The 20,728-nt window shown below is 42.8% G+C and overlaps 1 protein-coding gene across 1 annotated transcript in view; it reads right to left on the bottom strand.

Moving 5' to 3' along the window:
• SNTB2 (syntrophin beta 2) overlaps positions 1-11,297 on the bottom strand; it is a 98,848-nt gene extending 87,551 nt beyond the window's left edge. The window contains 2 exon segments of the mRNA XM_024763092.1: positions 10,883-11,073; positions 11,075-11,297. Of these exon segments, the coding sequence (XP_024618860.1) occupies positions 10,883-11,073; positions 11,075-11,283 (400 nt within the window). The 5' untranslated portion in view covers positions 11,284-11,297.
• Between the last annotated feature and the right edge of the window lie 9,431 nt (positions 11,298-20,728).

Below are 20,728 nucleotides of genomic sequence, written 5' to 3' on the forward strand. Positions count from 1 at the left end.
AGCAACGGAGACACAACGCAGCCAAAAATAAAATAAATAAATTTATTTTAAAAACTTGCAAAATTAAAAACAAGAGGGTAAAAGGTGGTAGAAAGAACGAATGCTGCAGAAAAGCCAAAGTAATTTTTTTTAAAAGCTGCACTTTGGGAATTCCCTGGCAGACCAGTGGTTAGGACTCTGCACTGTCACTCACAGGCCGGGTTCAATCCCTAGTCTGGGGAACTAAGATCCCACAAGCCGGGTGCAGCTGGGGGGGAAAAAAAAAAAAAGGCTGCACTTCACATATTCTTAATTAGTTATATGTCAAAATATTCTAGCAATGTCTTGGGAGCCGGATCATAGAAACCAAAACAAATTTGAGTTTTATAACTCTTTACTCTTCCTAAAAGGTCAATCTACAGATACCATAATCACTAGCGCTTTGTTTACATACAAAATTATTTCACAAGTTTTGTTTTTACACTGAAATCAAGCACAAATTTTATGAAGGACTCAAGTGTATATTCCTTAGAATGGCAGTAACTAAATCAACTATATTTCTCCAGACACAAAATATTAAAACTCACCTGAATATACCATCATTTCTGTAGAAGAAGCCAACAACTCCTTTCACTAACCTAGGGAAAAAACCCTTTAAAGGAAGGATATGCTCTCATGCTGTGTGACTATGTAGTGTTTATAAACTAAAATTTTTCTTCTCAATCCCCATAGCCAGCTGACACTGCCTAAGTGCTTTATAACAAAGCTAAGTGCTTCTGCTGTCCCTGGAGAGAAATCTCAGGGCTAATTCACTATATCCAACCTGCCCCCACATTCTGTCATTTCTTCCTTTGAAACAGTGGCTCTCAATTTTTCACTCCAACATCTCTGAGGCATCAAATGCCCATGCTAGTAACAGAGGCCAGAGATTCTCTACAAGTATGCAATCTTTGGGTGCCCCAGGCAGTCAGAAGGAGGCTGTCTGGGTAGGAAATGGTCCCCAGTGGATCTGCTGTCCCCTGGCAAGGAATCACCTGCTTTAAACTGTTTCTTGAATTGAATCTTCCTCTCTATTCTCAGGGCCACCACCATCACCCCCTTCAATGGTTATCACCTCTGCTTTGGATTGCTTTTCACTACAACAGCTGTAGTTTTTCCTACATTTGCTCTTTCCTCTTTGCATTACATCAAGCGCATCCACTGCTGCCAACCCAAAATTCTGTTCCCATCATGTCACTTCCTGGCTCAAGAATGGACTGCATCAGTTCCCCATCCCTTCTATCTCTCCAATCTCTCCCTTTCTCGGCCAGCCTTTTCTCCTTGCTGTATAAATATGTCCGAATTCTTTCCCTTAAAACAAAACAAAATAAAAAACAAACAACTACGAAAGTAAAATCCTTCTTGGATACTTTATTCAACTCTAGTTACCACCTTTGCTTCTTCTTTTGTTTTTCTGAGAAACTTTAAAAAAGTAAGGTCTACTCACTGCTCTCTGCTCTTGTCACTCTAATGAAACTGCTCTTAACAGAACTCTAAAAATCTTGTTCTCTAATCACCAAACCCAACGGACTTCTTTTTCCTTCTTGACTTCTCCAGCATCTGAAGATGTTGATCACCCCCTTCTTTGTGAAACTCTTGCCTCCCTGACTTCCACTCCCTGGACCATTTCTTTCCAGATTTCTCTTCCTCCACTATCATTTTAAATGTAGGGGTTCTGCAGGGTTCCATGCTGTTCCTACTTCTCTTTTTTTTTTTTTTTTTTTTTTTTCTTTTTTGCTGTACGCGGGCCTCTCACTGTCGCGGCCTCTCCCGCTGCGGAGCACAGGCTCCGGACGCGCAGGCCCAGCAGCCATGGCCCACGGGCCCAGCCGCTCCGCGGATCCTCCCGGACCGGGGCACTAACCCACGTCCCCCGCATCGGCAGCCGGACTCTCAACCACTGCGCCACCAGGGAAGCCCCCTACTTTTCTTTTTAATTTGCACTCTGTTAATGATTACATTGACACTTATGGCATTAATAACCACTTCTACCCTAACATCTCATAAATCTTCAACTCATTTCTGACATTTCTCTTGACTACAGACCTGTACCAGCCTTTTGCACCAGGCTGTCACACAGGTGACTCAAATTCAACATGTCCAAACCAAACTTCTTCTCTTCACCCAAAAAACTAGTTCCTCCCCCATTTGTTTTGGTTTCATAGATATCCACTTTCCCAAGCCAAACATCTAGGAGTTATCCTCCCTCTCTTTTCCTCTCCCCTTAAGTCCCCAAACTGATCATTTAGACCTGTTGTTTCTATCTCCTTAATATCTTTCAGCTTCATACTGTCCTATCCAGTCTCACTATCCTAATGGTGTCACAACAGCCTCCTAACTGCTTTCCCTTACCTCATGTCTTGAGCTCCTACACTCCCCATCTGCCACTCTTCCTAAGAGATTGCTTCTTTGTTTAAAGCACTGCTCATTTAAAGCATTTTAAAACCTGGGTGGCTTGCCAGGCCTAAAACTTTTTTTAAGTGTATTTTTTAAAACTAATTAATCTATTTTTGGCTATGTTGGGTCTTTGTTGTGCGTGCAGGCTTTCTCTAGTTGCGGTGAGCGGGGGCTACTCTTTGTTGAGGTGCGCGGGCTTCTCATTGCAGTGGCTTCTCTTGTTGTGGAGCACAGGCTCTAGGTGTGTGGGCTTCAGTAGTTGTGGCGCACGGGCTTAGTTGCTCCACAGCATGTGGGATCTTCCCAGACCAGGGATTGAGTCCATGTCCCCTGCATTGGCAGGCAGATTCTTAACCACTGCACCACCAGGGAAGTCCCTAAAACTTTTGGTAGTACACACTCATCAGTAAACATGTGAGTCTACACGCCCATCCCACGAATATTCATTAATGCATACATATTATAGAATATATACAAAATGTAAACATCAAGAATGGGGGCTTCCCTGGTGGCACAGTAGTTGAGAGTCCACCTGCCGATGCAGGGGACACGGGTTCGTGTCCCGGTCAATAAAGATGAAATACATACACTAAATATATCCCTGATGAAGTCATACTATCTTAGCTACTGTATGATTCAAAGTACAATACAGTCTCATATAGTTCATTATTCATGGTAATGTATTAATCCATATTTCAAATAGTCTTCTTGACAATTTCATTTTTTAGGCTGACTTCTTGACAGGCTTACCTTGAAATGTGACAAAGAGCTCCTACTAGGAGAAATGTAAACCCTACATTTTTATTATTTATAGTGTTAGAATTATCTTCAATCAATGGTTTCTCTGTGCAAATCTTTAATCTCATTTTGTGAAGATTAATTTAGTTAAAAGCAGATAATATATTATAAATCCACTCAACCAGGCTCAAGTAAACTGCAATAAGTTGCAATATGATAATAGCAGACAAATTAATAAGGTCACCACATTCAATTCCTGTGCTTTGTGAAGCTCTTTCACTCTTCCCTCAAGACATCACCTTGTGTATCGAGTGTGTAATGGCACTGTCTTATAAGACTGAGGAAGAGAACCAGGGTTATTTATATAATATTAATAAAACTCAAGTTCTTCCTTTTTTAGGTTGAAAATATAAACCCCACTAGTGACCACTGCTTGGCACTGCACACAAGGCCCTTGATGATCTGGCCTCTGCCCACCTTTCCAGCCTGCTCTCCAGCTACACACTTCCTGCATCTTCCCACACTTTACCTCTCTCAACACACCAGCTACTCATCACTTTCTTACCTCTGACATGCTGTCTCCTTTGCACTGCTACCTCTGCTTCTGGGGCATCATCTTCTCATCTCTTTTAAAGCACTATCACAGCCTGCTATAACTGTTTCCCTACTAGCCTAAAGGGCAGGCATTACTCCCAATTTTGAATTCCCAGCATCTACCACAACACCTCATTTGCAGTAGGTACTTAAGGTTGACTGATAGAATGAAAAAGGTCCAAATTCCTCTGGCCTGCTTTCAAGGCCTTGCATAATCTGGCTCCAATTTATCTACCCAGCTTAATTTTCTTCCCCCAAGTCCATTCCTGTTCTCCTTACTTCCTATCGTAGGTCATGCTCATTCTGGCTTTTGCTCAATTTACCTCCTCAACTTGGACTACTTTCCATCTACAGAGAAGCAACTTGTCCTTTAAGCCTCAGACAAAATTATCCCTTCCCCAATGAAGTCACACTTGACTCTTCCATCCCCCAACTGATCACCTCTTCAGAGAACTCTTGAAGAGTGAGTACTACACATTTCAGCAATTACTCTCTATGTGGTGGTTTTCCCTCCCCAATTTCAGTCTAAGTTCTTTGATGCCAGGGACCACCTTCAACTTCTTTTGCACACTGATCTCTCACAACACACTGCAACATGATGATGCATAGGAGATGCTAGAAGTTCTGAATGACTGGTTGTAGATATCACGGTACAAGGGAGACAGCAGTGAAATGGGTTTCAGTCTGAGTTCCACCACTGATTACTTAGGTGACCTTAAACATGCCACCTAACCTCTTTGGTCATTAATTCCTCATCTGGAAGATGAGACTTCACAATTTTTTTAATTCCAGGTAAGATTTTTCCTCTTGCCCAAAGGAAACAACATTTTCCCCCTAAAAATCAATAGAAATTCTGAGACCTTCGGTAACTCACTGAACATTAATGAGCATCATCTGTTGTTCAGCTGGGTAGGAGAGTATGCTAGCCTAGCCAAGGACAGTGACTGGATCCTTGCATGACTCAGTCTGCTCAGCACAGCAGAACACTGTTCCATAGCCACAGGCCGCACCTCATCCCTTAGGTACAAAGATAAACATTTGATCACAAAGTAAAGTAATCTTTATCCCGTAAGGACTACATAGCAGGGAATACATCAGTTGAAGTTACTGAGTTATCAATTGAGATCTAAATTAAAGCCTGGTTATGGTTTCTAAAAATGCTCTTAGAATTTTCGTAACCACTCTGTATTAGAACCAATAAATTTCTCATATTTTTCTAATAATTTAGAGGGCATATTTTAGCAAGAGGGGGACTCTATAAGAAATAATCTGGTTACAAAGACATGGTTTCTCATATAAATATGTCTAATCATTCAAGTGAAATACAAAGAGGCTAGTTAAAAAGAAAAAACAGAAACACAAAATGTCCTAACAATTTAGTGGTTATTTAAGAGATAGACTGATGAATATACACGGCAAAGTCTCAAAGAAAATGTAAAATGTTTTCTCTAGGAGACTCTCAACTTTTCCAACATACGGTGAAGAAAGTGGCAGTGTAGGAACCCAAACTAGCTTCTTCAAATGAGCAGCCTAATAATGTCAGCAGTATTCGTTACATGTCCCCTAACATACACAAAGAGCAAGTCATATTATATAAGACACTCAAAATCTCAATCTATTCTAGATATAAAAATTACTTTCAACTCTGAAATTAAATTTCATGTCAGACAACTTCCTCTATACACCTAACCATTTTCTTTTCAATAGATTTGATAACAATACTTTTAGAATCATATTTACACAATAAAAGATGATTTTCCAACAATATTCCAATGAGAATTGCTTCAAAAATTTATTGATCTTTTCTCAAATATCAAACCTTAAGCTGGGGACTTCCCTGGTGGTCCAGTAGTTAAGACTCCCCACTCCTAACACAGGGGGCCTGGGTTCGATCCCTGGTCAGGGAACTAGATCCCACATGCCACACTGAGAGCCCGCATGCCCAGACACTATAAATATCTTAGAGGAAAACATAGGCAGAACATTCTATAACATAAATCACAGCAAGATCCTTTTTGACCCACCTCCTAGAGTAATGGAAATAAAAACAAAAATAAACAAATGGGACCTAATGAAACTTAAAAGCTTTTGCACAGCAAAGGAAACTATAAACAAGACGAAAAGACAACTCTCAGAATGGGAGAAAATATTTGCAAACGAAGCAATTAAGAAAGGATTAATCTCCAAAATATACAAGCAGCTCATGCAGCTCAATATCAAAGAAACAAACAACCCAATCCAAAAGTGGATGGAAGACCTAAACAGACATTTCTCCAAAGAAGATATACAGATTGCCAACAAACACATGAAAGGATGAATGAGGACACAGATCGGGGTGGGCAGGGGGGAGCTGGGACGAAGTGAGAGAGTAGCATTGACATATATACACTACCAAATGTAAAATAGATAGCTAGTGGGAAGCAGCTGCACAGCAGAGGGAGATCACCTCGGTACTTTGTGACCACCTAGAGAGGCAGGATAGGGAGGGTGGGAGGTAGATGCAAGAGGGAGGGGATATGGGGATACATGGTTACATATAGCTGATTCACTTTGTTATACAGGAGGAACTAACAAAACATTGTAAAGCAATTATACTCCAATAATGACATTAAAAAAAAAGAAAATGAGATCCAATAAAATATGTATACACATTAGAAAAAAAAAGAGCCTGCATGCTGCAACTAAAAAGATCCTGGGGCTTCCCTGGTGGCGCAGTGGTTGAGAGTCCGCCTGACGATGCAGGGGACACGGGTTCGTGCCCTGGTCCGGGAAGATCCCACATGCTGCGGAGCGGCTAGCCCGTGAGCCATGGCCGCTGAGCCTGCGCGTCCGGAGCCTGTGCTCCGCAACGGGAGAGGCCACAACAGTGAGAGGCCCGCGTACTGCAAAAAAAAAAAAAAAAGATCCTGAATGCCACAGTGAAGATGTCACACGCAGCAACTTAAGAACTGGCACCGCCAAATAAATAAATTAAAACAACAACAACTTAAGCTGGACACGATGCTCTTTCCTAACCTCTTCTGGAACACTTTTTGATGTGTAGTCTAATTCAAATATAAATTCTAGAAGCTTTCTGGATAGACCCCATTTCCAGCACACAAGATACAGTAAATTCAACATACACTATAATAGAAGAGTAGTCACCCCTTCACGCTGAGAATCTGTGAATTTCAGCATATCTTAATATCAGTGCTAAGAGACATTAGTCAAAACTACTAGCACACGGTTATTAGCAAGTTTTAAGGTTCTGAACAGCAAGTGTGAAGGAATAGGAAAAATCAGAGGGATGAAAAACTAAATGCAAAACTTAAGGATAAAGAAGTTGACGTATACAAGAGATGACAGGAAAACAAGATTAGAAAAAGGTGTTTGCATGCAAGTGCAAACTCATTCTTGAAGTGTTCACCTAAAACAACTTATTCTTACCATGTATGTCTTTTCAAGTAAAATGGAGCCTTGGATTTTAACAACTTGTTATCCTGGCTATTCTGAGAGTGCCTGGTAACTCACAGCATACCTTCATGACCTAGTCCTACCTTCCTCATTCAGACTTTGTTTTCATTACTGTTGTTTACTGCTGTATTCCCAGTCCCCAAAAAGGCTCCCAGCACATAAACTGTCAAATGAATAACAACCCTGTAAGGAGGTATTATTACTATGCTGGTTTTACAGATGAGGAAACTAAGGTGGAGCAAGGGTGAGTAACTTGCCTAGGGGTTACAAACCACTAGCCAGAAACATACCCAGGTCTAGCTGACCATAAAGTCCTCATTCGTCCTCTGCCCTCACTGGGCAAAATGACTTCTTCCTGTCTCTCACTTGTGTCTTTACTGGTGGCAGCTTTCTCCTTAGGGGAAGGCTCAATTCAAACTTCAACTTTTCCATCAGCCTTTTCCTGGGCATCCTCAACCTCTGATGCCCACGACAGTCTTCCATAGATCTCTCCTTCCTTTGGGCTGCGCCCTCTCCAGAGTTCTATTCTCACATGCTTTTAATCCTTTGCTGTACTATTTCTTAACTCTCTCTTATCTCAACTCCAAACTTCTTGAGGGCAGGAATCAGATACTATCTTCAAGCGCCTCTGGCACGTGGCAGAGCTGAATAAATGTTTCATGTATGAATGAATAATCCCTACAAATCCATGAGATAAAAAAAAAAACCCTTAGCTCACTCAGTTCCCTAACCACAGGCAACCAGAGACTAGTTTTCCTTTGCTTGGGGGTGGTAAGGGCATGCCTGAAATTCCCTGCCCACACCACAAAACAGCATCACTGTGCTATGTTAAGGTAGTTTTTCAAGTTTTGAGACATCTAATGGAAGGACCATACAGTTCCAAAACTTTAAGGGCTAATCATAAAAATCCATCTTTTAAAAGTAGGCTTTGGACTTCCTTGGTGGCGCAGTGGTTAAGAATCCGCCTGCCAAGGCAGGGGACACGGGTTCAAGCCCTGATCGGGGAAGATCCCACATGCCACGGAGCAACTAAGCCCATGCGCCACAACTACTGAGTTTGCGTTCTGGGCCCGTGAGCCACAACGACTGAGGCTGCGCTCTAGAGCCTGGGAGCCACAACTACTGAAGTCCGCACGCCTAGAGCTTGCGCTCCACAGTGAAGAGTAGCCCCCGCTTGCCACAACTGGAGAAAGCCTGTGCACAGCAACTAAGATCCAACGCAGCCAAAAAAAAAAAAGAAAAAAAAAATAGTAGCCTACCTGAGACGTGGCGCAGTAGTTAAGAATCTGCCTGCCAATGCAGGGGACACATGTTCGAGCCCCAGTCCGGGAAGATCCCACATGCCACGGTGCAACTAAGCCCGTGTGCCACAACTACTGAGCCTGCGCTTTAGAGCCCACAAGCCACAACTACTGAAGCCCGAGCGCCTAGATCCCGTGCTCCCCAACAAGAGAAGCCACCGCAATGAGAAGCCCGTGCACAGCAATGAAGAGTAGCCCCCCACTTGTTGCAACAAGAGAAAGCCCACACGCAGCAATGAAGACCCAATGCAGCCAAAAATAAATAAATAAATAATTTTTTTTTTTTTTTTTTTTAAAGTGGGCTTCCTGGATGGGACACTAGCTCTCAATTTTACATGTTTGGTTCAATTAAATCACTGTTTTCAGTGATTTTACATATTCTAAGCAATTTTATTTTTATATCCCTTGGCTTGAAAGTTCAATTCCATACTTCCCCCACACATAAGAACAAAAACTACTTGTCTTTTACAAAATGGGAAAATAAAATAGAACCTATGTGTTAGGTAAATAGGCATTCAATAAATGTTATGCTGCCATTTGTAAACCCTCCTTCTAAAAGCACATGTGGCCTATTTTAGTCTAATGAATATTGGGAAGCATTTACTAGATGATTTTCACTTAATTGGTATGAATACCAGGTTCAAATTATATCTAAACAAAAACTGGATTTTTTTTAAAAATATGGGGTAAAGAGTTGAAATGTCTGCCCACCACCACTGAGCATCACATAAATAGTACTACATTCAATATTCTGGCTCTAAGAATTTACAACCGAATTCTTAGCTAGCCCAATTTCAAAGTACACATTTATGGTAACAATTTTTTTACACACATACCACCCAAGCCATGATCTATAATTTTACTCCTTTTATTAGCACTAATTTCTGAGCAATGTCTAGCCCCACCTAAGTGAGATATAAATGAGATTTATAAATAGGATATTATAAAGGTGGGACACTGGAATTTCACAACTGGAGCACATTAAAATATTTACTTGCAAACTAACATTTTCCCAAACATTTACCAGCAGATTTAGAAAAAAGTGACAATCACTTTGCCAAGCTGGACTTCTGGCCTCTCAGTTTGATGATTGGCCTCTTCCTACCTCCACTCCCCACCCCTTCCCTTCTCTTCTTCCTCTGCTAGGAATACACTCCTGACTCATCTCTGCCTATGTCCATCACTTCCTTAGAGACCTGGCTCAAGATTCAACTCCTTGAAAAATTCCTCGCTGACCAATACAATTTCCACTAACTACTTCCTAACTTTGCATTCCCTTGGCATTTATATAGTTTGCACTCCGTAATCTATAAATTGTAAGTTGTTTTGCACTTTTCTATCCTTTCCCCAACTAGACACCAAATAGACACATCATCTTTTATATTCTGTTCTATATAGCCAGCAATAAATGCTTCTTGAATGACTGAAATCATCAGTGAAAGAAGGCCGATTGCTCAAAAATTTCTGAATATTACCTCCAACATGTATGAGTCCTTCAAGTAGATGAGATTTAATTTTGAGATTTAGTAAATCATAAATTTAGTAAATCCATAAATTCATCACAAAAGACCCAAGTAACAGATCACATGCATACTTAAAGAATAATCCTAGCTATTTAAACATAACTTGAGGTTTAACATTTCAGGCTTCTAATAAGCTTAAAGCCTTGAGGCCTGTGAATGGTAGGAAGCTGGCACCAGTCTCCTGCAAAAGGGGCAAAACTCTAGTTGGCAGTAAATGTTCAAACACGTGAGCGTCCACTGTTAAACAAGGCTCATTAACCACACAAACTTGCTGTTTCAGCTTTCTGGCTTCAATGACGTGCTATGATCTCCTTTGGTAATTGTTGAGAGCCAATGATGGGTTAAATTCCCATAAATTAACCAGCGTTTTGGTGGTTTGCCCAAGCATACCACTGGCCGGTGTGGACGAATTTTTTTTTTTTTTTCTAACAGACCCGCCTGCCCTGGGGAGCCAGAGGTGAGCGAAGAAAGCGCCAACCCGGCACTTCTCAGGAGGCAAACGGAGACCTCCAGAGCTTCGCTCCGTCCCCCTCTAGTTCTTAATGTCAGCTTATCGTGCAGAGGCGGGGCTTCCAGCACGGCTGCTTCTTACTAAATCTCAACCGAGTCTTCCTTGGGGACTGCAAGCCACACTTCGGCGGCTGCCCAACTTTTCCTGTAGGGAGCATCAGTTTTTCCATCCTCAAAGCTCCAGCAGACGGGGTTTGGGGAGACCCGGGCTACCAGTAGAGAGGAAGGTGAGGACCCGGGGGGCGGGGGAGAGGGAAGGGTCTGGCCCAGCAAAGCGGGTAGGGTGGCAGAAACAAAGTGAGCGCCGGTCAGCCCAGCACCGCCCGCCCGCCCGCCGGCCCCGCTCACCCTCCAGCAGCACCTCCTTGCCCGCGCGCTTCAGCGCCTGCACGGCCTGGTCGTGGGTGGCCTGGCGCAGGTCGGTGCCGTTCACCGACAGAATGGCGTCGCCCAGCCGCAGCGCCCGGCTCTGGTCGGCCGCCAGTCCCGGGAAGATCTTGGAGATGAGAATCGGCATCCGGTTCTCGCGGCCGAAAAAAAAAGGCGGCCGCCGCGGGCCCGAGAGCGGGTTCAGGCTCAGCCGCCGCGGCGTCGCCCGTCAGGCTCAGGCTCTCCCCGCTCAGCTCGGCCACCACTCGGACCCAGCGCTCCCTCAGGAGCAGCTCCACCAGCCCCGCTTTGGTGGCCCGCGTCCACACCGCCATGGCCGGCCCCGCTCCCGCCGCCGCAGTCGCCGCAGCTACCCTCATTCCAGTCAGGCAGCCTCGGCGCTTCCCCCTTCCCGCCCGAGGGGGCGGGCCCGCCGCCACCGCGGCGATTCATTATTCATTAGGGGCCACGCCCACCTTCCGGAGGGGCGGGGAGAGGCCGGCTGAGCCGCTTCCGGGAGGTTAAGGAGTTGACCGCAGTCCAGTGGGTTACAGTTTACCGGACGTGGGCAGCTCTAGCGAAGTGGGGCTTGGACTCACCTTCTTCCTCGTACGCCTCCGATCTCCCCACCCCCAACTCCTGACCTCTACCGTGCAATTCACCAGAGCTGCATGGGCACGGAAAGCAAAATCAGCTTCGAGAGGCACTTTGCAATCCTGCAAGACCGAGTTGCATGTTCACTTGCATTGACTGGTTGGTTACGTATTTACAGGATGCTCCGCAGTGTGCTCCCTTTGAGGCCTGGAGAGGAGCTGGATAAAACGTGCCACAGCTCAGAGCTGGCGGTCTAGTGGGGGAGGAAAATGGAGAACCAACCAACCTGATGTGATATTATGTGGTTAAGTGACATGTAGAAAACACCCTGAGAGCAGAGTAGAAGAAACATTTAGTTGGGCCTGGGGACAGCTTCACAGAGGTGACAGTGGAAGCTCAATAGTCCACCTAGGCAATAGGTCCAGAGGCATGAATCCAAGCATTTGTCACTCTGCTTTGTAATCCCGTTTACTTGCCAGTAATGCCAGAGGAGACCATATCTTCTTTAGCCCTGCAGCCACAATAGGTAGGCCTCAAAGATATTTGTCAAATGAGTTACTTAGGAAGATGCCAGAATTCCAATGTGAACACAGTACAGGGTCAGTGGAGATGGCAGAATATGAGTGTAAAAAGCCTCATATAACCAAATATTGGAGTGTTTGGACTTGAATTTGTAGATCTGACTTTCTCACCCTGGAGGCCTTGGCCTTATGTTGGAGCAAGTGCATATGAGCCTCCCCAGAAACTGCACACTGCAGGGCCTGCAGCAGCTTTTATACAAAGACATGGGTGATACAATCCACCTGGTTCTGCCAGTTTCATGGGCTGGAAAAGCTGAGGAAACTGAGGCCCAGAAAGCCAAAGACTCTGGCTGGAAGCCCACAGTGGAGAAACAGAGACAACTCAAGTCTCCCATCCTCCTGGTCCAGGGCTTTTAAAAACAAACAAACAAAAAAACATACCCCAGACCTCAAAGATGAGGGTCCAGAAATCACGCTGCTGAGAGAGATCTCAAAAATGTGAAGTCAATGAGCCCTCTTTCCTTTTTTTTTTTTTTTTTTTGGAAAGAAAAGCAAAATCCCCATATTTTCATTTGTTTGTGGGGGGGGGGGTGCCAGCAGAGGTAGCAAGTACCAGTTCCTGTAAAAGGGGCTATATACCTGCTTGCTCATGAAGTACATGTTGAAGCTTGTAAGCCATGTCCATGCACCACTCTGAATGCACATGCATGTGTGGGCGGAAACTTTCAAAGAGCCTCCTATACCAGGAGTTAAAACAATAAAAATAGAGACTGGAAAACACCAGAGCCCAAATGAAGAAAGAATTCAAAATGAGAAAGGTATCTTACCCAAAAAAATCATTACAGCAGAATCCTCTTTGCAATTAGCGGAGCAGAATTTTCCAAGCTGCAAGTGTCAGCAGAAGCTCAACCCTCCAGCCCTCTCCTAAATCAATTGCAGTTAGGCCAGATCGCTGTTCCGGCAGGTCTCAATGTGCTGAAGTGCACCTGCAGTCACAGACATTTCTGGCTTTGCTCCAGCTGAGGCGCGAACCCCCAGATGCCTGAGTTACGTGAAATTTCTGCTTATTAGAGGGCACCTGGCAGCTGACTCCTTAGACTATGAGCACAATTTTGAAACTTTTACATACGTAATTGCCCAGAGGTTGGGCACTTGAGGACACCTTTATTAGCAAAAGGGAAGTGCTGGAAATTCTTTCCAAAAGTGTCAAGACCTTTTGGTCAGTAGAATTGAAGGAAGTCAGCGATCTTCCAAATAAATAGTGAGGACACTTACATAAGGTAGTAATTTAATCCCGGGAAGAGGAAAGGTAATAGAGATTGATATTGGGATTACTTGGGGGTATTTACTTTAAAAATTATTTTCAAATATATCCATAAAAGTTTTCCAAACTATTGAGCTGTTCTGACAAGGTCTTGCATCAGAACCTAATTTTCCACATTCTCTTTCATCACTACAGATTGGCCAGATTCATCCAGTCAGTGTCTCCCAATGATGCCTTGCACATACCTGCCAGAGTCCATCCTTCCAAACACTTCCTGCCCCTTTCAAACACTTTCCCACCGAGCAAGATGTCATCCCAGTTGTCCCTGGCTGCCCAATTTGCTGGGATTTTTTTCTTTGAACAATTTTATTCTACGCCTCGCTTGTTCGTCCAAGTAGATTATAAAATACAGGAGGGCAGGAACCACCCATTGACTTCTTTTTGTTCCCCACTCTTCCAGAAATACTGTCTTGCAGAGAAGGAACTCATTAAACATGTGACTGATTGAAATTCAGTGCCTCCTGCGCTGTAGTCATTTCAAATAATCCCTCTGAAGGTTACTGGTTCCTTGCAGAGTGAAAATTACCATCTAGGAAATCTCAAGTAGTCAGTGGAAATCTACTTACTGTGGATAATGAAATCTGAAATAAAAAGGGTACACATCTGTTCCCACGGTTTCTTAGGGATGGCGAGACAAGCTTAGATAATTCTTTGAACAGGCGTGTTACTTTATCTACCTCTAAAAAAGGGAATGGCTGAGGTAATTCCCAATCACCTTCCATTCCTGTCACCTATCAGTAGGTATTCTCCTCTGCTCAAGCTGTTGTTTTCTCAGGACAAGGCAGGCATCATTGCTACTTCAAAATGAGGGGGTTGGATTAGCTCTCTCAGTTCCATGATTTCCTACAATTCTATTACTCAGGCTCTGATTCTATACTCTCTCAAAAGCCAGTGGTCTTTTTTTTTCTTCTCACTCATAGTAGACATACAATATAGCATGGTAATTAAAAGCACAAGGTTCAAATTGTAGTTTGGCCACTTACTAGTTATATGACAATGGTCGAGGGCCTGAAGTCATGGGCCTCAGTCTCTTCTTCAGAAAACTTCAGACACCTTCTACCTCGAAGTGTGGTTGTAAGGGTTGACTGGGGTGATGTCTGCAAAGTGCTTAGCAACACTGTACCTGATGCACTGTAAGAGTTCCATAAAAAGTACCACTGCTGTTATATTATTACCTGTTGACCTTTAGCAGCAGCAACAGTAAAACCTTTGGTTGAAACTCTCCAGCTGAGAGTCTATACTTTATCATAAAGGAGTCTGCCATAATACTATTTGACTGCAGGCTTAAAGGGCAAATGGCCAAATTAATTTCGGTGACAAACAGATCTTGTGTAAAGCTACACTTTGGCTGAAAGGGAGTACATATTGCCAAAAGTCCGTCAAAGGAAAGAATTAGTGGATCTGGGGCTGCTTCCAAGGTTTGAGTGTTGTGTAATTTCATAAGGAAAGAGGGCCCCAGGCAAAATTGCAGCCCTTAGCAAGCCTGAAGGTCATACCACAAAGGTGGCCAGATGCCAGAGGAACAAAAGAGCTGCTCAATTACTACTAAAGAAGAGGCCAAAGGGAGAAATAAACTTGTAAGATAACCAATCCAACATCCAACTCTGAAAAAGTACCCATGCATTCTCTTCCCCCATTAGAGGACAGTGAGATCAATTGTCCCTTTTGACAGTACTACTTTGCCTTCCAGGAGAAATATCCTAAAACGTATTTTTCTCTCCAGCACTAACATGAAGTGAAAGGGGAAAAGGTGCATATATCCTTTAGCTGATGCAAGCGCATTTTAAAATTCATCCTGCCAAGATAAATCACTATCCATCTGAAACCCACAAAAATGGATTAACTATCTGAATGCGTTATAACTATGAAAACCCACATCTGCTAACCACATTCCTAATGAGAAGCAGCTGGTGACAGTTTTGTTGCTCTGTGACTTTCTTTTTAGGAAAATATTAACAAGGATATAACAAGAAGAAGGTTAGTTTCATTGAATTCACTTAGTTATGGAAAATCACTGGTGTTTTTTATTGACAGTCATGGAAATTACGTAATTTCCCATGAAATTCAAATAAGGTCCAAAAATAAAAATCCACTTTCCTCCCATACCAGTTCTAACAGAATTTCCAGTGCCTCACAATAACACTTGTAGTCTTCTAGTCAGTGTAAACTCTCAGTCTTCATATACCATTGAACACCCAGATTGTGTTTATTGATGCCTGTGGCATTTCCAGGCCTTCGTCTCACATCTTTAACTTCCTCCTGAGTAAGTTAATGCAAACAGCCAACTGGGGAGGGATCACGGACCCCTTTGGGAATCAGCTGCCTGCTATGGACCCACTTCAGACAAATTCACATTTGTGTAAAACTCAGCATTCAAACTTGGGGGCTCACAAAGCTCCTGAAGCCCTTCCACAGACTCTGTTATGGGCTGAATTGTGTCCCCTCAAAATATACAGGTTGAAGTCCAGACCCACAGTACCTCAGAATGTGACTGTGTTTTGAGATAGGGTCTTTAAAGAGGTAATTAAATTTAAATGAGGTCATTAGGGTGGGCCCTAATCCAATATAACTGTTGGCGCAGAGATTAGGACACAGACACACACATAGGGAAGACCATGTCGAAGACTCAGGGAGAAAAGGGCCATCTACAAGCCAAGGAAGGGGGCCTTAGAAGAAACTGACCCTGCTAATGCCTTGATCTCAGACTTCTAGCCTCCAGAATTGTGAGAAAATGAACTTCTGTTGTTTAAGCTACCCAGTCTGTGATACTGTTATGGCAGCCCTAGCAAACTAACACAAACCGCCAAGTCAAGAACCTACACAACAGCCTGTTTTTTGCCTCCCTAACTTCCAGTCTCTTCTGTCCCTTACTTACACAAATGGGCATTTTTACTGGGCCATTCCTTTGAATCTGAGTGGTTCATAACTATATCTTCTACTGAGTGATAATTTTTAACCACAGTCTTCAAGGCCCACTCCTACCTGGCCTTATTTCTCACTATACATTGACTTAAGGGCTCTTTATCTAAATCTATTTATCTAATCTAGTTAGCTTTCCTCTGTGGAAACCACTCTATACTTACTTTTCCTAGGAACCTCCCTTGATTCTTAGTCACCCTCCCAGGTGCACCCAGTACTACAGCCTGCCCTTCAGCCTCATTTTCCTCCACTTTGGATCTGTGCTATGTTTCAGACATATGGAACTACTGGTGAACCCTTGGAGAGGCTATGCTCTCGCTTCAGACCTTTGCACTGAAAATGCTGCAGGAAGGCCTCTTTTCTTCTCCTTTCCACGTTGCTAATTACTACCCAATTCTCAAGGACTATCTCCTACCTTCAACCCACCAGTTAGGTGCCCTTCTCTGTGCTCATCTCTAATGTTGATCAGCTTGTTTCTCTCCCCGACTAGGCTGTGAAGTTCTTGAGGGCTGAGATCATCTTAGCAGGCACTCAATAAATGTATGTTAAGTTAGTATTAAGTTCTAAAAACAAAGGACTGACACAAAGCTAAGCCTCAATATCTAGATTTGGGTACTTCCCCGGTGGCTTAGTGGATAAGATTACAAGCTTCCAATGCAGGGGGCCCAAGTTCGATCCCTGGTCACAGAACTAGATCCCACATGCATGCCACAACTAAGAGTTCACATGCCACGACTAAGGAGCTGGTGAGCTGCAACTAAGGAGCCAGGGAGCCGCAAATAAGACCTGGCACAATCAAATAAATAAATAAATATTTTTTAAAAAATCTAGATCTGTGCTGTCCACTAAGAAATCCACTAGCCACACATGACTATTTAAATTAAAATTAAAAAAACATTTTTTTTTTTGGCTGTGCCACACAGCTTATGGGATTTCAGTTCCCCAACCAGGGATTGAAACCGGGCCCTTGGCAGTCTGAACACAGAGTCCTAACCACTGGACCACCAGGGAATTCCCAGATTAAAATTAAATAAAATTTAGGGCTCCCCTAGTGGCGAAGTAGTTAAGAATCTGCCTGCCAGTGTAGGGGACATGGGTTCGAGCCCTGGTCCGGGAAGATCCCACATGCCGCGAAGCAACTAAACCCGTGCACCACAACTACTGAGCCTGCACTCTAGAGCCCACGAGCCACAACTACTGCAGCCCGTGCGCCTAGAGCCCGTGCTCCACAACAAGAGAAGCCACTGCAATGAGAAGCCCGTGCACCGCAACAAAAAGCTGCCCCCACTCGCCACAACTAGAGAAAGCCCACGTGCAGCAACAAAGACCCAACACAGCCAAAGCTAAATTAATTTAAAAAAATAAAATTTAAAATTCAGTTCCTTTGTCACACTAGCCACATTTCAAGTGCTCAAGAGCCACAAGTGTCTATTGTACAGCACAGATACAGAACATTTCCACCACCATAGAGAATTTATTGGACAGTACTGATCTACATCATAAAATGCCTTGAGATATGAAAGAAAAAGATAACACATTAGGAGAAAAAGAAGAGGTCATGCATATGTAATTTACACAATTAGCCAAATAGCCAAAACACATAAAAAAGTGAGCAATCTCATTAGTAAACAGGGAAATGCAAAGTAAAATATAATTTTTCACCCATTAGATGGGCTAAAACTAAAGTCTATCACTACAATGGCAAAGTATAAGGAAATGAGTGCTTTCAAACCCTGCTGATGGACATACAGCCAACTCCAAAGGACAACTAAAAGTGAAAGAAAATGAACACCGTATGGGTTAGCAATTCCACTCCCAGGAATTAACCTTAGAGAAATACCCCCATGTGAGCACTAGCAGATAACATACTAGGTTGTTCATTACAACACTCTATATGGTTTACACATAAGACTGCCCACAGAACTCACCCTTAGAGTTAAATCGGGTGCTCATCCAGAGCAAGAAATACTTAAACATCTTCTCTGCAGCCTGTGGAATGGAAAATCTTTTGCATACCATGCCTGCTAATCATATTTACTGGGTCCCTACAGCCAAGAGACTGTGGGGGAATAATTGTAAGAATGCCACCTGGGCTTTCTAATGAACCATTGTGTGACAATGGGAAATATCCCTTTCTTCTCCTCTTGGTCTCCATTTCCATGAGTATAAAAATGAGGCCGGGTGGGGGCAGGGGGTAAAAAAAAAAAATGAGGCCAAGGGCCACACAGTTTTCTTTCAGAAACCTTTGTGCCTTCCTCCCCCACTCCCACCCCCAACAACCTGAACAGCTCCTCTTTTATCTGCATCATATGTTTCCGTTCAGAACAAAGTTCCGTTTGAAGAAAGTATCAATGCTTAAAAAAAAAAAAGCTTTAAAACCCTCCAAACTAGACGATCTCTAACTTTCTTCCAATATTCCAAGATTTTAGTTTCTCACAGTCTAATTTGCTGTAATCTCCCTGGTAAAGGTTGCATTATCCATTCAAAGATCCAATTACTAGCTACTATATGAGAAAAGTGAATTTTTAAAGCATTTGAGTCAGGTTAGCAAAAATGACCTTTCTCAAGTTGGTCTCAGATCAAAATTTTTCTGTAAAACTCGAGTATGAGCAGCAGTCTGCAAAATGCCTGAAAAAGAAACATAACGCGCCTAGGTTACACAAATCCCTAAAGTAAAATCACCCTAAAACACATGCACCGAATTGTCCTCTTACTTATACTACTTTGCCTTCCCTTCCCGCAGTTTCTCTAACTTGCCCCAATCAGTTTCTATTTCATTTGTATTCAAAGTTCTCTACTTAGGAAGAATTTTAAGGCCCAAAGCTTTTACTTCCCATACCATTTATGGAAGTCCAAATCACTGGCTGGAAATGTTGCAAAGGAATGCTTTCTACTTTCAGACAGTTTTACTTCTTCACTCAGATGATCTGTGAGCCCTCTCCGTCAGAATTACACCCAACACAATCCACAAGGTTTCAGGATATGTTTAAAGTTACGTAAATCAAGTCTTAAACTAGATTCCAGTTAATAAAGAGTCTCTGAATTTATAGCTCTACAGTCAGGGAAAAGCAAGTGAGTTAATATTTAAAGCATCCTAGCCTCCCTCTGGTCATATTCACTGTAGATCAGTGACTTGAACTTTGGTTTCAATCACACAAAAGAAGACCTAAAACATTTCTTAGAAAGGGTAGGATCTTCCAGTCTAGTCTATTTGTAATAGACTATTACTATTTGTAATAGACTATTACTATTTGTAATAGTGCAGTCTAATGCAGACTGGGAGAATATGTCTCACTAAGAAAATTTATTCAAGCAAGAGGAAAGGTATTTTACACAAATGACCTAAAAACTTTGTTTAAATTACTCTTATCACTGTAAAAAACATAAACAGGTGGGGTAGAGAAGTGGCAACCATTATAAACCTTGCTGTCTCTCTTAGCAAACCTTAAATAGGCTGTCCTTTATATTATAAATTATTGGGCTCTGTTTCTCTCTCTTATCACCTCTGTTAATTCTCCTCCTACACACTTACTTTAAATTCCCACATTTTTTTTCCCTTTCCAAACTGGAGGGTGGGGTTCATCTCAGCAAAAATGCTTTTCATCAGCGATTTACCCATGATGTCATCAGAGCCCTCATATTTCTGTCTATTCTACAGCCCTTCACACTCGAAACAAACAAAAAACTGCACATACTGGGTTTCCACAGGCATGCAACAGAATACATCCACTGAGATGGGAAAGAAATCTATCTGCTTAGTTCAGGTTAACTTAGTTCTTCACTTTCTAATTTAAAAGATCACATTAAAACTAGTCAGTTGATAACACCCACAGGAATAACAATGTCAAAGCAAGCAGAAGAGAACAGAAATGGTGAAACATATAGCAGGCTATCTGGTCCCCACCTCCACTCCCACTCCATGAGAAAATGCCCAATATTTCCTTAACCTTTAGAACTGGCATAGAACATAAAAAGATGGTTAGTGGGGCTGATATCCCAAAACCTGATTTTTCCTTTCAAATAAAATTAATAGCTCTACCAAAGGCCAAGGGCATCTACTTTTCAGATGGAGCACTACAGTTAATATTCTTTCTTGAAACATAAGGCTGATTATCGCTGTCAGTAGTTAGGCTATCTTGAATAAGCAAGCATAGTTTCCCTGTCCTCAAAGGCAACTTGAGGCAAGTCCCCATTCCTTTGCACTAGCTGCAGGCTGGAGGCTGGCAGACAATGAAGGTCATCAGCTCTCTGAAGCCTCAAGCATGTGTTAGGGGATAGGAGGTAACTATTGCTTTTTTCCCCTGAGAGTGTGGTCTAAAGAACAAACAGGACCTAAACAAGTTGGATGACTTTGTAGCTAATTGGAACACTATTTCAACTACAATACCTTGGAGTTTCTGTTCGGTTTCAGTCAATGAAGGGAAATTCCTGTCCAGCATTTTAGAAAATAACATTCATAATGACTAG

This window comes from Neophocaena asiaeorientalis, unplaced genomic scaffold, assembly GCF_003031525.2.
Source record: "Neophocaena asiaeorientalis asiaeorientalis breed wild unplaced genomic scaffold, Neophocaena_asiaeorientalis_V1.1 scaffold678, whole genome shotgun sequence".
In the NCBI taxonomy this organism is placed as follows: domain Eukaryota; kingdom Metazoa; phylum Chordata; class Mammalia; order Artiodactyla; family Phocoenidae; genus Neophocaena; species Neophocaena asiaeorientalis.